The sequence below is a fragment of the Myotis myotis genome, unplaced genomic scaffold (genome assembly GCF_014108235.1).
Source record: "Myotis myotis isolate mMyoMyo1 unplaced genomic scaffold, mMyoMyo1.p scaffold_m19_p_1, whole genome shotgun sequence".
In the NCBI taxonomy this organism is placed as follows: Eukaryota; Metazoa; Chordata; class Mammalia; order Chiroptera; family Vespertilionidae; genus Myotis; species Myotis myotis.
Window position 1 is genome coordinate 149,659,658 of NW_023416313.1, and position 15,620 is coordinate 149,675,277.

Here is a 15,620-nt window from a genome sequence, read left to right on the forward strand (position 1 = left end):
TGCTTCCCTGTGTTGATAGAGTGGCTTTGTGTGCTAGGTGTCTTGTAGGGCCCAGTGTCTCAGCCTCCCCAGTTACCTGAGGTAGCTATGCCTTGGTTGTTGTAGGGTCACTGGGAGGAATTGACCTCCAGGCCAATTGGCAGTGAGAATCAGCTGTGTCTGCAGTGGGAGAACTTCTGTGCTGGAGACACCCTTCTGGGGCAAGACTTGCTTCAGTGGGGCTTTGGTGCTCACTGAGACTGCACCCTGAGTGTGTCCCTTATGGATCTGAGGAGTTGTGATCTGGATGGTCCCCCTCTGAACACTGGGTACAGTGGCTCTTGGGTCTAAGGAGGTGCTAATTTAGCCTCTGCCTGAGGTTACACAGCAGGATCTACGAAGAGAACTGCAGATTCCCCTTCCTTTTTTTGGCCCTGATGAGGCTCAGCTGTGAAGCAATGCAAGCGCTGTGGGGCCTTGGGCCTTCTCTTGGAAGTTCTGGGTCTGTCTGGCCAGGCTGCAGTTAGGTATTTATAGGTTACAAAGGGCCAGGGCATTCATATGCAAAAGCCTCTGCTGCAGCCTGGGTGGGGCGGGGGCTCAAGGAATCAAAGGGCGGAGCAAGCAGCTATGGTGGAGCCTCAGCCCTGCCCTAAGGAGTCGCGAGTCTCAGTGTCCCCGTAACGGCTGTAAGCACCTCTGAGGGAAAGCCGCCCTCAAGTTCGCCCGCTGCCAAACAGTCCAGTTTCTCCCCGTATGAGTCCTGGGTCCCCAGAGACTTCCCGGAACCGGAGTTCAGAGCCGTCGGGAGCTTGTGACTCCCTCTGGATTCAAAAAGACAGCCGCGTCGTCAGGTGCCAGCCCTTTTCCACGCGCGAGCCCCCTACCTCTGCACTTTACTTCCGCAGCTCCTCTGGCTCTCAGTGTGCTTTTCTTTCCTTCTAGTTGTAGAATTTACACTCAGCCATCCTTCCTGTAGTTCTGGATGATGTCTGTTTTGTGTTTTTGACGTATTTTTCAATTGTTGTGGGAGGCAGCAATTTCCCGGTTTTTATCTATGCCGCCATCTTAGTTCTCCCTTAGGTTGTGGTTTTGATTCCCAGTCGAGTACTAATGGGAGGCAACCGATCAATGTTTCTCCCCTTCTCTCTTTCCCTCTACCTCCTCCTCCTTTCTCTCTCTCCCCCCCTCCCTCCTCCTCTCCCTCTTTCTAAAATGTATCCTCAGGTAAGGATTTTTTTAAAAAGCACAAGAAAATAATTTGGATTTCTCCAAAATTAAAAAATTTATGCTTCAAAGGGCATCATTACGAAAGTGAAAAGAACCCACTGTGTTAAAAATTTGCAAATAATCTAATAAGAGACATCTCTAGCATATAAAAAGAACTCTTACAATTTAATAATACAGTAATAACCCACTTACAGAACGGGCAAAGGATGTGAATAGGCACCTCTCCAAAAAAGGTATACAAATGGTCAGTAATCACATGAAAAGATGCCCAACTCATTTGCCATTAGGGAAATGCAACTCAAAACTACAATGAAATAGTACATCACATCTATTGGAAGGCTGTAGTAAAAAAGACAACAATATTAGTCAGTATGTGAAGAAATTGGAAATCCCATACATTGCTTGTTGGGAATGTAAAATGGTATAATCACTTTGGAAAATAGGCTGGTGGTTCCTTAAAAAGTTAAACAGTTACCATAAGACCCAGCAATTCCTCACCTAAGCATATACTCAGGAGAAATAGCTCCACATTAAAACTTACATGAATGTTCATAGCAGCATTATTTATAATCTCCAAAAAATAGGAATAACCCAAATGTGTAGCAGTTGATGAATGGATATAATATGATACATATATACAATAGAATACTGTTATTGAGCAATAAAAAGGAGGAGGTACTGAAACTTGCTACAACATGGATGAACCTTGAGAGCATGTTAAGTAAAAGAAGCCAGACATAAAGGCCACATGTTTTATTATTGCATTTATATGAAATGTCCAGAATAGACAAATTAGATGAGTTAGAGGGAGATGGATAATAATTGCTAGTGGGTTTGTTTGGGGGAGGTGAAAATGTTCTAAATTGTGGTGACAGTTGCATAGAGCAATGACTGTGAAGTTGTCAAGTAAACATGGAATTTCTTAAACTTGCAAGTTCTCTTAGGGAAAAATTATATACATTTTAAGTAAATACTGAAGTCACTATTCCTATTTTGCCTGGTGTAAGAAGAAAATGACCAAATTACCAACTCTTTACTTTTCAGAAAGGAGAAGATGAATATGCTAACATTGATGCCATTGTTGTATCAGTGGGTGTTGATGAAGAAATTGTTTATGCCAAGTCAACTGCCTTACAGGTGAGCAGTTCTTAGCCCTGACTATCATTGAATCATCTACTGCACTGTTCAGTATAGTTGCCACGTAAAAATTTAATTCCTCAGTCCCAAATCTCAAGTATGCTATACTGACTGCCATATTAGAGCAGATGAGAATATTTTCATCTTCACATAAAGTTCAGTAGACAGCACTGATCAGAAAATAAGGAAAAAAGAGAGGTATATAAATTGGGACAAATTTATATATCAAAAAAATCTGAACAGTGGATTACACAGTATTTATTTTTCTCTTGGATAGTCTTCAGGGATCCAGTTTTTTTTCCACATCTCAACCATTTATAGAGTTTAGCCCTGTGCTCATGATACACAAATTGCTAGAGCTTCAGTCAGTACATTTGCATTCCAAGCAAAAAGAATGGAGAAAGGGAAGAAAATTGGCTATCTCCTTCCCTTTTTAAGGAGACTTGCTTAAAGTCCTATGGAATACTTCTACTTATAATTTATTGGCCAAAATTTAATCTGTTGGCCATACTTAGTTGCAAGAAATGAATGGAAATAAGTCTTCATGCTGAGCAGTCTGCCCAGCTCAAAATCCCATCTTTTTTAATATATTTTATTGATTGTATAGAGGAAGGGAGAAGGAGAGAAACATCAATGATGAGAATCATTGATCAGCTGCCTCCTGCACGCCCCCTACTGGAGATTGAGCCCGCAATCCAAGCATGTGCCCTAACTGGGAATCGAACCCTGACCTCTGGGTTCATAGGTTGACGCTCAACCACTGAGCCATGCCAGCTGGGCAAAATCCCATCTTTTTTGGAGAGAAAAAATTAATAGTTGGTACACAACTAGCAATCTTTGGGGGAGGTAGAATGCACTGTTCCCTAGAGCTTTATTGGGTCCCATTTTATGCACTGCTGCCCTAAAAATAAGATAGTTTCAATAAACACAAATTGTCCCAAGATTTGATGGTCTTTGTTACAGAATATTTCAAACATATAAAACTAGGTAAAATAATAATATTGAACTCCTGTATACCCGTTGTTTAGTTTCAGTAAATTGTCAACTCCTGGCCAATTTTATTTCATTTGTCCACATCCAGGCCCCCTCCTACCTCAGATTATTCTGAAGTTAATTTCACATAATCTTATTTTATAAGTATTTCTATACAAGTACATTAATTTTTTTATCTATAAAAACTGTTGTCGTTATCTTTTCCAATAGACATGGCTCTTTGGTTATGAACTAACTGATACTATCATGGTCTTCTGTGATGACAAAATCATTTTTATGGCCAGCAAAAAAAAAGTGGAGTTCTTGAAACAGATTGCCAATACTAAGGGCAATGAGAATGCTAATGGAGCCCCTGCCATCACACTGCTGATACGAGAAAAGGTCAGAACTAATAAAGAATGTGTGTCATAAATGTGAAAGAATGTTTGTAAAAGTGATAAACAGAAATGCCTTCTAGGAATTTAGTAGAATATGAGGGAAAGGTTGTAACTGAGGGTGGTTATAATTTCAAAGTTTTGTCGCATCTTCATTGTTAAGAAGAAAAGAATTGAACAACCCTGTCAGTTCTTTGGCTAAATAATCTTTCCATTCTCGAGGATACTGTCATCTTATGCTTGTTTTCATCTGAGTACCTTAATCGGAACAAATGGCTTCAAATATCCTTAAGGAAATTTAGATATATCTTAGTTCTAGTTTTTATTAAATGTAGTTTGTTTGTTTTTTTCATACTGCTCACCTGACAGATTTTTTTCTCAGAATATTGTTCACCTATGTGTTTGAGTTTCTCAGCTGTTCCTGGGGGGAAATGATCAACTTTTATGGCACTTCACCTAAGCATATAAAAATATACAAAGAAATATATTAACTTTTGGTTTGTTACTGTTTACCCTAAAGAAGTGGGTAGGGCCTGGGGATAGAATTCTTTCTTTCCAGTGTTTAGAGTATTTGTCTCTGCTATTTTTTACTAGTAGTACATAGATGTCTAATTCTAAAACCAATTGACAAACCCCTCTTCTTCCCTGTGACACCAATAGAATGAAAGTAATAAAAGCAGCTTTGACAAAATGATTGAAGCCATTAAAGAAAGCAAGAATGGCAAGAAGATTGGAGTGTTCAGCAAAGACAAATTCCCTGGAGAGTTCATGAAGAGTTGGAATGACTGCCTCAACAAAGAGGGCTTTGACAAAGTAAGAATACTCCTGGAAAGAAGCAAATTGAGAGTTGAGAAGGCAAAAGTGTGACGGACCTCCATAACAGATAGTGCAGAGAATGTGGGAAAACTGTACATGATTTTACATTTCCATTTTACGTTCCATTTGGCTGACCAGTAAGCCTTTTTTTGGAAATATATTTCTGTTGATTTCAGAGAGGAAGGGAGAAGGAGAGGGAGATAGAAACATCAATGATGAGAGAAAATCATTGTTCAGTTACCTTCTGCAGGCCCCACACTGGGGATAGAGCTCACAACCTGGGCATGTGCCCTGACTGGGAATTGAAACCTGACCTGGTTCATAGGTCGACGCTCAACCACTGACCCACACCAGCCAAGCCAGTAAGCCATTTTACTTTTCACTCAGGTGTGAGGCATTCAGGAGATAGTTGAGCTATCTTCTATATAATAAAAACCTAGTGGTCATAATGCCGTAATGACCAAAAACCGGTCACCAGGAGGCTGCGTGCACGGCGAGGCGTGTGCGGTGGATGGGGACTTGACTCGGTCCCGCGGCACGCTGGGACTCGGAGGAGTCCTGTGGCGCTGGCGGGACTCAGGGGTCCTGGGTCTCCTGCGATTTCACACGCTGGGTCACTAGTTTAGAGTAAGTCTCTTGTCCAGAAAAATTTTGGTTTTTTGTCTCCTGATCTCTTGCCTATCTTTCTTCAACCTTTACAAAAATGTCTGGAGAGGGGCATTTACATTTAAAATGGTAGTTTAATGCCTCTTAAATGTACACAATGACCTGTTAAAGAGTTACTTCAGATGTTTATTCAATCCAAGAAAGGAATATTTAGATATTCTGTAAACTACTGATGAATCGTTTGCTAAATAACCTAATATTGTCACTTATAATATGCACATTTGGAGAGAGGAATTTATTTAGCAGTTCTATATCTGCATGTTAAAAACTGTTACCACTTTGACTACAGATAGATATCAGTGCAGTTGTGGCCTATACCATTGCTGTAAAGGAGGATGGGGAGCTCAATTTAATGAAGAAAGCGGCCAGCATCACCTCTGAGGTCTTCAACAAATTCTTCAAAGAAAGAGTCATGGAAATAGTTGATGCAGATGAGGTAAATGGAGAGGGGAAAGTCTTTTTACTGTTTTAATAAACCAGAAGTACCCTACCATGCAGTGTTTTGGTCTGTTCAGGTTCCTTTGAAATGAAGACTTTGATAATTAAGTTGGTGGTATATCATTGTGCCAGCTCTCTTTCAAAATAACTAAAGGCCTGCACTATAGTTTCTGTGTTTACCCAATATTTTACTTGAGAATTTCTTTAATACTTGTGATTTACACATATTATTATCATCTAAATTTGCTTTGGACAAATACCAGTATGTTATCTGATGCATAAATCATAAGATTTTTATAGCATACTAAGGGATACCACGATATATGTTGTCTTCCATTGATAACATCCAAAATTGCAGCACCCCTTTTTGCCACCCTCTAGTAAGTATTGTTTCATTTCTGGGTACACTTACAGAAAGTTCGACACAGCAAACTGGCTGAATCTGTGGAAAAGGCCATTGAAGAGAAAAAATACCTAGCTGGGGCAGACCCCTCTACTGTGGAAATGTGTTATCCTCCTATCATTCAGAGTGGTGGCAACTATAATCTCAAGTTCAGTGTGGTGAGGTAAGTTTGAGAATTTCAAAATAAAACAGCTAGAACATTTCAACCTTTAGCCTATTTTTCTTTTGACTCATTCTGGAATTCAAAAAAGTGGGAGACAGAATAACTATTACTCTGCCTTCTATATTGTCTTCTTGTCTTATTCCATGCATATTTCTCTTTTATTTCACAGTTACTCATTTCTTACTTGAGCATTTGATTGTAAGCATTTTTCCAAATGATTAAAAATGCCTGGCAAAAAAATGCAAAAACATCACACACACACACACACAAAAAAAAAAAACAACATAAAAACCTTATTAGGTGTTGTATAATGTAACCTCTTTAATTTTAAAAAAATACTATAAAGAATGCTTTTTTTCCCTGGTCAAACCTGAAGGAATTATTTCAGAGTGAATACTGCAGTTCATGCTGGACCAGTGGATAAGTGACTCCTTACCATTGTACTATCTATAATAATAAAAGCATTATATGCTAATTAGACCAGACAGCCAGATGGCCTTCTGGACGAAGCCAGGGCTGCGAGGGCCAAGGCAAGCTGCCTTGGCGGTGAGGGCTGAGCCCCTTGCATAAATTTTGTGAATCAGGCCTCTAGTTAGAATAGAATGTAGTATATCCTTTGCATAATTAGGAAACAACTCAACTTCTCACTGAATTTTCATCCTCAAAGTTTTGATCACTAATTTTATTCCAGGTCTTTTATAAACTGGTTTATTTAAAAAAAATTTAGGTCCTTCTGGTTCAGCTTTGGGATATAGCAGTGAAAGTTAACCAATGTTACAGATGTTGTATGTCAGAGATAGTAAGGCCTTTCCTAGTTTGGGTAATCAATGAAATGCTTTCTTCCTTTGGTTTCTAGTGATAAGAATCACATGCATTTTGGGGCCATCACTTGCGCCATGGGTATTCGTTTCAAATCTTACTGCTCCAACCTTGTTCGCACTTTGATGGTTGACCCCTCTCAGGAAGTTCAAGAAAATTACAACTTTTTGCTCCAGCTTCAAGAGGAGCTGCTAAAGGAATTAAGACACGGTGAGGTGCCTTAGAAAAGAAGGTTTGGAAATCAAGTAACAAAAGTGTTATTAATGTTCATGTGATTTTATGTCCCTGGGACTCTCATACTAAAAATAGAATTAGATTTTACTAACTTCTAATTATCCTAGCATTTTAGTTCTTGAATCTACTTTTAGGCATGTGTGGTTATTGTGGTTTTACATTGATTTTTACAAAAACCTCTCTGACTGGATACACCACTGTGTCCAAATCTTCATGAAATATTATGGCCTTATTACTCTTCTTTAGAATTTTAGAAAGTTCTTTTTTTTTAATTGAGGTATAATTGACATACAAAATTATGTTAGTTTCAGGTGTACAACATAATGATTTAGTATTTGTATACTAGTATATTGCAAAATGCCCTCCACAGCAAGTCTAGTTAGTGATTGTCAGCATACATAAAGATTTATTTTTCTTGTGATGAGTGACAACTTTTAAGATTTACTCTCTTAGCAACTTTCAAATATGCAATTCAGTATTAATAAACATTAAGTATGATGTTAGGTGTGGGTTCGTCCTATATTGCCTTTATTATGTTGCGGTACATTCCTTCTATACCCACTTTCTTGAGTTTTTTAATGGACATTGAATTTTGTCAAATGCTCTTTCTGCATCTATTGAGGTAATTATATGATTTTTACCTTTGTATTGTTAATGTGGTGTATCGTGTTGATTGAATTATGAGTGTGGGACCATCCGTGTATTCCTGGTCTAAATCCCTCTTGATCATAGTGTATGATCCTCTTAGTGTATGAAATTAGAAGCACCTTAGAAAGTTAAAGAACTAGTATCTCTATCAACAGAATGTGTCATGTTAATTCTACATTGAATGGATAGACTAATCTTAGTGTAAGAGCAGAACTAATAGTAATCCTGCTAATCAGCAAGGTACAACCTCTTTTAAGACCGTCACCCCCAAATGGCTAAGTGGGACTTTATATTTACCACCTTTAAGCCACTTTGTAAGCCCATCTGTGTTGCCCAGAGCTTCCAGACATCATTTCCCATGATATTTCAAGTCAATTTTGAGAAATCCTATTGGAAATCATAGTCACAGGTGGTTTAATGAGGATAAAGATCCCTCTAAGGCTATCATACGTGGACTACTCTGGTTTGAAATATCTTTTTCTATCCTAAACCCTGAAAAATTAAGGCCAGAGTCCTTCTAACAGTAACTCACTCCTTCTGTAGCCCTGTTTTTCAAAATTTATAATTTAGTGTATTGCCATTTATCAACACTTAAGAAGCGATTTCTCTGAGACCACCTGGTGTTCCACAGCCTCCCAGGTCAGTGATTCTCAAATAGTGTAATTTAAAATGACAGGATGGATTGTTTTAAAAAATACAAATTTCTAAGCCCTACCATTCCTGAAAGAAACTATATTCCGTATTTCACACTTCGAGAAACACTGCTTTAGGAAAAGTTGATTTTTAAATATGGTGGGGGGTTTTATTTTCTGGAAGATACTTAATGTTCTCTTTCTGTCTTGTCATTAGGTGTGAAGATATGTGATGTGTATAATGCTGTCATTGACATGGTTAAAAAGCAGAAGCCGGAACTGCTGAACAAAATTACCAAAAACCTAGGGTAAGATGCTATGAATGTAAGTTGTCACTCTGAGTAAATTTTTATGACTGGCTGTCTTCAGGCAAACTATTTTGAGATTGATTCAGCCAACATTTATGGACCGTTGTACTTAACTGTGTGCCAGACGCATCGTGTTATCAGAGAATGTGAGAAATTTAAATTCTTCTCCGAGAAATGGGGTGGAGATTTTTCTAGACTGAAATCAAGAAAGGTTCCAGGCTTAAACTACAAATGTTAGGAAACATCACATGCTGTATTTTCTTAGAGCACCTCAGCTCACATTTGAAAATTAAATACTGTGAGCCTTGTGACCCAGCAATTCCACTTCTGGGTGTATATCTGCAGAAACCCAGAACGCTAATTCGAAAGAATATTTGCACCCTCATGTTCATTGCAGCATTATTTACAATAGCCAAGCTATGAAGTAACTGTGGTACATATATAAATGGAAATCTTACCATTTGCGATAGCATGGTTGGACCTAGAACAGGGGTGGGCAACCCCTGGCACGCATGCCAAACATGGCACGCCAGTAACTTTTGCTGGCACTCGAAAACCTCTCATAATCTTCCATTTACAATTTTTGTGAACATTTGAATGACTTAAATGTTAAATTACAAGGAACTGGCAAGACACTTGATGTTATGTTTGGTTACATAAAGGCTTTTGAAAAGAAACTGAAAGTCTTTAAGAGGGATGTGGATGGTGAGAGATTTTAGATATTTCCCAAACCTCAAGAGGCACATCAAAGACCTCCCAAAAGATGACAGAACAGACTGTCAAAGCCTTCAAAAACTGTTTTTAAACATCATCGAGTCAACTATTGAGCAGTTCTTCTCAAGATTTGCGAAATTCAGAGAACTGGAAGAGACAACAAAATTCATGAGGTTTCCAGACAGCATGAAACTGGAGGAACTAAACTTACAAATGTTTTCATGGATAGGCATGGCTGACTTTGAAATGCAGTTGATTGAATTTCAGAGTAGCTCAATTTGGAAGCAGAAATTTAATGATCTTAAAGTTGACTTGGAAAACATTGAAAAAAAGCGATTAGAGACAGGAGTACCAGAGAGAAGTGTCGAAAACAAACTATTGAGGATTTGGAATGCCATTCTAGAAAATTTTTTCTGTTTAAAAAACTTTGCAACAGCGTTACTCTCCATGTTTTCATTCACATACACTTTTGAATCTTTGTTCTCAGTGATGAATTTTGTTAAGTCTAGTAATAGGAGTAGCCTGACAGATGAAAGTAGTAGCTCGTGCATATCTCTGAAGGTCACGAAATATAAACCTGATGGAAGTGTCTGTCATCAGTGATGCAGCAGCAAAAGTCCCACTGATAATATCAAATGGAGTCATAAAGTTTTCTGTCGGACTATCAGTGTACATGTATACATTAAAAAATAAATGTATTTTTCATCATCATATACTGTTTTTGTCTCTTGAATGAATTTTATTATTTCTTCAGGTTCTTCACATACGTACACCTTAAGAGATATCAAGTAGGCGTAACATGTTCTCAAAAAATTAGGGTTGGCAGCAGAAGAATTTTGAGTCAGAGATTTTGCTGGTTTTGGCACTCACTCACAAAAGGGTTGCCCACCCCTGACCTAGAAGGTATTATGCTAACTGAAATAAGCCGGTCAGAGAACGACAAATACGTGATATCACTGACATGTGGACTCTAAAGAACAATATAAATGAAGAAACAAAACAGAAACAGACTCATACATACAGAGAACAGAATAATGGTTGCCAGAGGCGAGGGAGTGAAGGGATTGAGAAGTACAGACTGGTAGTTATAAAATTGTCATGGGGATATAAAGTGCTGCATAGGAAATACAGTTATTAATATTATAATAACTATGTAGATGCCAGTTAGGTACTGGACATATCAGGGGAAACACTTTGTAAAATGTATGATTGTCTAACCCAGTGGTCGGCAAACTGTGGCTCATGAGCCACATGCGGTTCTTTGGCCCCTTGAGTGTGGATCTTCCTCAAAATGCCACGTGCGGGCGCCACATACAGCGCAATTGAAACATCGTGGCCCATGCGCAGAAGTCAGTATTTTGTGGAAGAGCCACACTCAAGGGGCCAAAGAGCCACATGTGGCTCGTGAGCCGCAGTTTGCCCACCAGGGGTCTAACCAGTATACTGTGATCCTGAAACTACTACAAAACAGTATTGAATGTAAACTTTGAAAAATAAAATAAATAATTTTTTTAAAAATACGAAAATTAAATACTCTGAGAAGTCCGATTGTTTTAGAAAAAAATATTTGAATTTTTATTTAATCCAGTGTTTCACAAATGTATTTGACCATTGAATACCTGGAAATAACTGATAACATCTTATAGAATCCAAGACATTTTGGGAAACAAAAGCTGTAGGCAGTCTCCTTAGATGAAAAGTAGTCTGGATGGGGGGGGGGGGGGGGGCGGAGGATGGGGGTTAATGGGGGGGGGGGATGAGGACACATTTGTAATTCCTTAACTAATAAAGAATTTAAAGATAAAAAAGCAAAAAAAAGAAAAAGAAAAGTAGTCTGGAGTATATAGTTACTTTCTGGGCTTCTCTGATGGATAAGAGGAAATATATTGATCTAAATGGCAAGTCTTGGCCCAGGTGACGTAATGAGTCTACTTATCAACATTCCACTGAAAATTGCCTCTCTTAATCCAGTTATTACTGTCTTAATAATGTGTCTCTTAATGGTCTCTGCTAAGCATATAGGAAAACTCCTAACTTGATTTCATGGTAGAGGTTAAAATTTAAATGTGGGTAAATAAGCTAAAATAAAGAACACTTGATATAATAAATGTTATTTGGGGTACTTTATTAGGATATTCTTAGCTTATTAAAAGTGCAAAGACTATTCTCTCTAATCCTCTTCCTTAATACTGATCAGCAGCAGCAAATCACTCAACATGTTTGCCTGCCTTATCTTGAAAATTAAAATAGGCCGTAGCTGGTTTGGCTCAGTGGATAGAGCGTCGGCCTGCAGACTGAAGGGTCCCAGGTTCGATTCCGGTCAAGGGCATGTACCTTGGTTGTGGGCACATCCCCAGTGGGGGGTGTGCAGGAGGCAGCTGATCGATGTTTCTCTCTTGTCGATGTTTCTGACTCTATCCCTCTCCCTTCCTCTCTATAAAAAATCAATAAAATATATTTTTAAAAAAATTAAGATAGAATAAATTGTGGGAACATTTGAGATCTTGCTCCCCATCATATGTCACTAGTTTGGCTCAACTGAACTCTAATTGGGGGTGGTGGGCGGGGGAGGGGGGCTGCTCTGCCTGTGGAGTAGCCTTATCTCTGTCCTACTTATTCACGAATACACTCTTTCATTTTAAACTCAAAAAAAAAAATAGAATATATTATACTCGTCCCATGTATGAGATCTATTAGCCTATTGCTAAAGTTTCTTGTTTCTTTTTTCAGGTTTGGAATGGGAATTGAATTCCGTGAAGGCTCTTTAGTAATTAATAGTAAAAATCAGTATAAACTGAAGAAAGGTGAGTTTTACATGCATACAGTAGGAAAATACTGTTTTGAATAATTTCCTTTATCTTCCTCTTTTCTGTATAAAATGTACATTTTTCCATCCTTTCACAGTCTTAGTCTGATTCTTGTTTTGCTATTTTAGGGATGGTTTTCAGCATCAATTTAGGGTTCTCAGACCTAACTAACAAAGAAGGGAAGAAACCAGAAGAGAAAACCTATGCCCTATTCATTGGTGACACAGTTCTTGTGGATGAGGTCTGTATTGCTTAAACTTTTGAGTGCTCATGAATTGACTTTTGAGGAGCATTTTGTACTTCTTAAAAGTCTTTGTTAAGTGCTAGCCAAGGGGAGAAATTCATGTGACAGCCTGTCCTAATATAGCTAGGAATAGAGATTGTAGTCCACGCACAGGGAATAATGTAAACCACACTGTTACCATATTATGGCTTCAACAATGATAATATCAGGAGCCGATTCTAATGAAACTGATTTATAATTCAACCATTTAAAGTGTACAGTTTAGTGACTTCTCAGTATATTCATTTGTTCAACCGTCACCACAATGTAATTGTAGAACATTTTCATCACCTCAGAAAGAAAACCTGTACCCATTAGCAGTCATTCCCATTCCACCCCCCACCCCACCCCCAAGTCTCCTAGGTCTACACAATGACTAAACTACCTTCTGTCTCTAAGGTAGTTCTGTACATTTGGGGTTTTCTGTGACTGTTTTGTTTTTTGTTTTTCCACTTAGCAGGAACTGATTCTTGATTATGATGATGATAGCAAATATTTCAGTATTCTTACTATAAGCTAAGCACTTTCATGAATTAATTGAGTCCTTACAATAATCCTATTAAGTAGATACTCTTATCCTCATATACAGAAAAAGAAACCGAGGCACAGAGAAGTTTAAGTAACTTGCCAAATCAAATATTACACAACTAGACAGGGATTGAGCTAGATTTCAAATCAAATCTGTGTGCGTTGGTTTGGATTTGTGGCAGGCCCATCCCCCTGGGTCTCATAGTGTCCCATGCCAGAGCAAGCTGTGACCTTGAACCATAGCCTGGCCTCTGCCCATAGGCTGCAGGCACTGGAGCAGGTTACACAGTGGAGGGGAGAGAGAGGGATATTTTTTTTTTTAATATATTTTTATTGACTTCAGAAAGGAAGGGAGAGAGATAGAAACATCAATGGGAAAAATAGAAACATCAATGATGAGTGAGAATCAATGATGATGAGCCCTACCCTGGGGATTGAGCCTGCAACCCGGGCATGTGCCCTGACCAGGAATTGAACCATGACCTCCTGGTTTGTAGGTCGATACTGAGCCACGCCGGCCAGGCTCAAGCCTGTATTTTTAACTATTATCCCAGTGTTACCTTCCAAATTCTAGTTCCTACTGAGAGATTGGGACCTAAGAACTGTACTTATTCATTATCAAAAAGTCTAGCATCCAAAGGTTCAAAGCATTTCCCAGGTACATACTAGGTTAGAAGGTGAAAGTGTTTTCATTTCAATGTTCTTATAGGTATCTGACTTCTCCGTTTTATTCTAGGATGGTCCAGCCACTGTTCTCACTTCCGTGAAGAAGAAAGTAAAGAATGTGGGGATTTTTCTAAAGGTAGGAAGAGGATGAATGTGTGGTATGGGAATTTTGGGTACAGTGAAGAAGATATAAAATATTGGCTAAAAAGTAAAAACTCGAATTTCTGATTATGACTTTTTTCCCCATAGAATGAGGATGAAGAAGAAGAGGAGGAAGAGAAAGATGAGGCTGAGGACCTGTTGGGAAGAGGTTCACGGGCAGCATTACTTACAGAAAGAACACGAGTGAGTTTACTGTTTTTAACTACATTGATCTCGTATTGGTCATGGTTCACATGTTTTGATAGCTTGGGGTTTTTTCTTCTCTAGAATGAGATGACTGCAGAAGAGAAGCGAAGAGCACATCAAAAAGAACTGGCAGCTCAACTCAATGAGGAAGCAAAGAGGCGACTGACTGAACAGAAAGGAGAACAGCAGATTCAGAAGTAACTGAGTTTGCATTGAGCATTGTCTCAGAATTATATGTAATTTGCAGAAATTTCTCATAAAATATTTTATCCCCACTCCAGAGCTCGGAAATCTAATGTGTCCTATAAAAACCCATCTTTGATGCCTAAGGAACCACATATTCGGGAAATGAAGATCTATATTGATAAGAAATATGAGACTGTAATAATGCCTGTGTTTGGCATAGCGACGCCTTTTCACATTGCCACGATCAAGGTACTAACATTGAATTAGGTTCCCCTCAAACTTCTTCTTAAAATAGTAATTGGGCTTACCATAGATTATTGTTTTATCTAAATCATTTCTCTAACTCTTCTTCAGACTCTACCCTTCTCACTTATCTTCTGCTATCATTTTCCTTCCTTTCAGTTTGCACTTTGTAGAGGGTTTATTGGTGTAGTTTAGAAGCATAATTGTCCTCTTTCCTTGAATCTTTTTTTTTTTTTAGCATTTTTTAGCCTGTAGTTGTACACGTAGCGTAAGTAGTTGGAAAGCTCATGATTCTTTTTGAAACATATTTGGCCATATAAAAAGATGCTAAATATGTAGGTTTAGCAATCAGCTTGTAACTTCTAACTTAATTTTAGCATTTCTATTATAACTCCTAATTTTTATCAAGGAAAGAATCTTGTTTATTTTAATGCTGTTTCTTTTTTAACAGAATATAAGTATGTCGGTGGAAGGAGATTATACTTATTTGCGAATTAACTTCTATTGCCCAGGCAGTGCTCTGGGCAGGAATGAAGGCAACATTTTTCCTAACCCAGAAGCCACTTTTGTCAAGGAAATGTGAGTTCCCAAGAAAATAACCATCCCCAATTCCTTGCTAGCTGGAATGGCACTCTCAGAAGCATTTCATTCTCTGTGCTGTCCTCTCCCATCTAGTTAGTGAATGGCAAAGTCTCCCTCAGTGACACTTGTTTAGAATCACCTTTCAGGCTTTGTATCACTTTGAGGATGAAACATAATTTAGAATCCTCATGAAAATATTTTATACTTGCTACACATATTTTGCAATAGAATCTCAAGAAAGGTGTGCCGCATTGGAGTCTATTCTTTCATGGTTTGGAATGGGATCATTTGGGAGGTTATGACAGATTTGAAAAATAAGTGTGATTGCCCCACCCAGTGGATTAGCCAACATTCTCTATTCAAAAGAGAAGAAAAGAGGTGGTTTGTTTGTTTGTTTAGCTTTCCAAATGTTCAAACGTTGTT

At 38.4% G+C, this 15,620-nt stretch overlaps 1 protein-coding gene and 1 non-coding gene across 3 annotated transcripts in view; both read left to right on the forward strand.

Moving 5' to 3' along the window:
- SUPT16H (SPT16 homolog, facilitates chromatin remodeling subunit) overlaps window positions 1-15,620 on the forward strand; it is a 46,615-nt gene that overhangs the window by 13,503 nt on the left and 17,492 nt on the right. For both annotated transcript variants that reach the window (XM_036356468.1, XM_036356458.1), the window contains exons 2-15: window positions 2,254-2,346; window positions 3,550-3,720; window positions 4,374-4,526; window positions 5,485-5,631; window positions 6,048-6,199; window positions 7,056-7,228; window positions 8,750-8,840; window positions 12,285-12,358; window positions 12,490-12,602; window positions 13,909-13,974; window positions 14,088-14,183; window positions 14,268-14,383; window positions 14,468-14,621; window positions 15,067-15,194. In XM_036356468.1, the coding sequence (XP_036212361.1) occupies window positions 2,254-2,346; window positions 3,550-3,720; window positions 4,374-4,526; window positions 5,485-5,631; window positions 6,048-6,199; window positions 7,056-7,228; window positions 8,750-8,840; window positions 12,285-12,358; window positions 12,490-12,602; window positions 13,909-13,974; window positions 14,088-14,183; window positions 14,268-14,383; window positions 14,468-14,621; window positions 15,067-15,194 (1,727 nt within the window). The remainder of the gene's footprint in view (window positions 1-2,253; window positions 2,347-3,549; window positions 3,721-4,373; window positions 4,527-5,484; window positions 5,632-6,047; window positions 6,200-7,055; window positions 7,229-8,749; window positions 8,841-12,284; window positions 12,359-12,489; window positions 12,603-13,908; window positions 13,975-14,087; window positions 14,184-14,267; window positions 14,384-14,467; window positions 14,622-15,066; window positions 15,195-15,620) is intronic.
- On the forward strand, window positions 13,332-13,463 carry LOC118661883. Its single transcript, XR_004969518.1, has one exon. It is a non-coding gene; the product is annotated as a small nucleolar RNA SNORA42/SNORA80 family (small nucleolar RNA).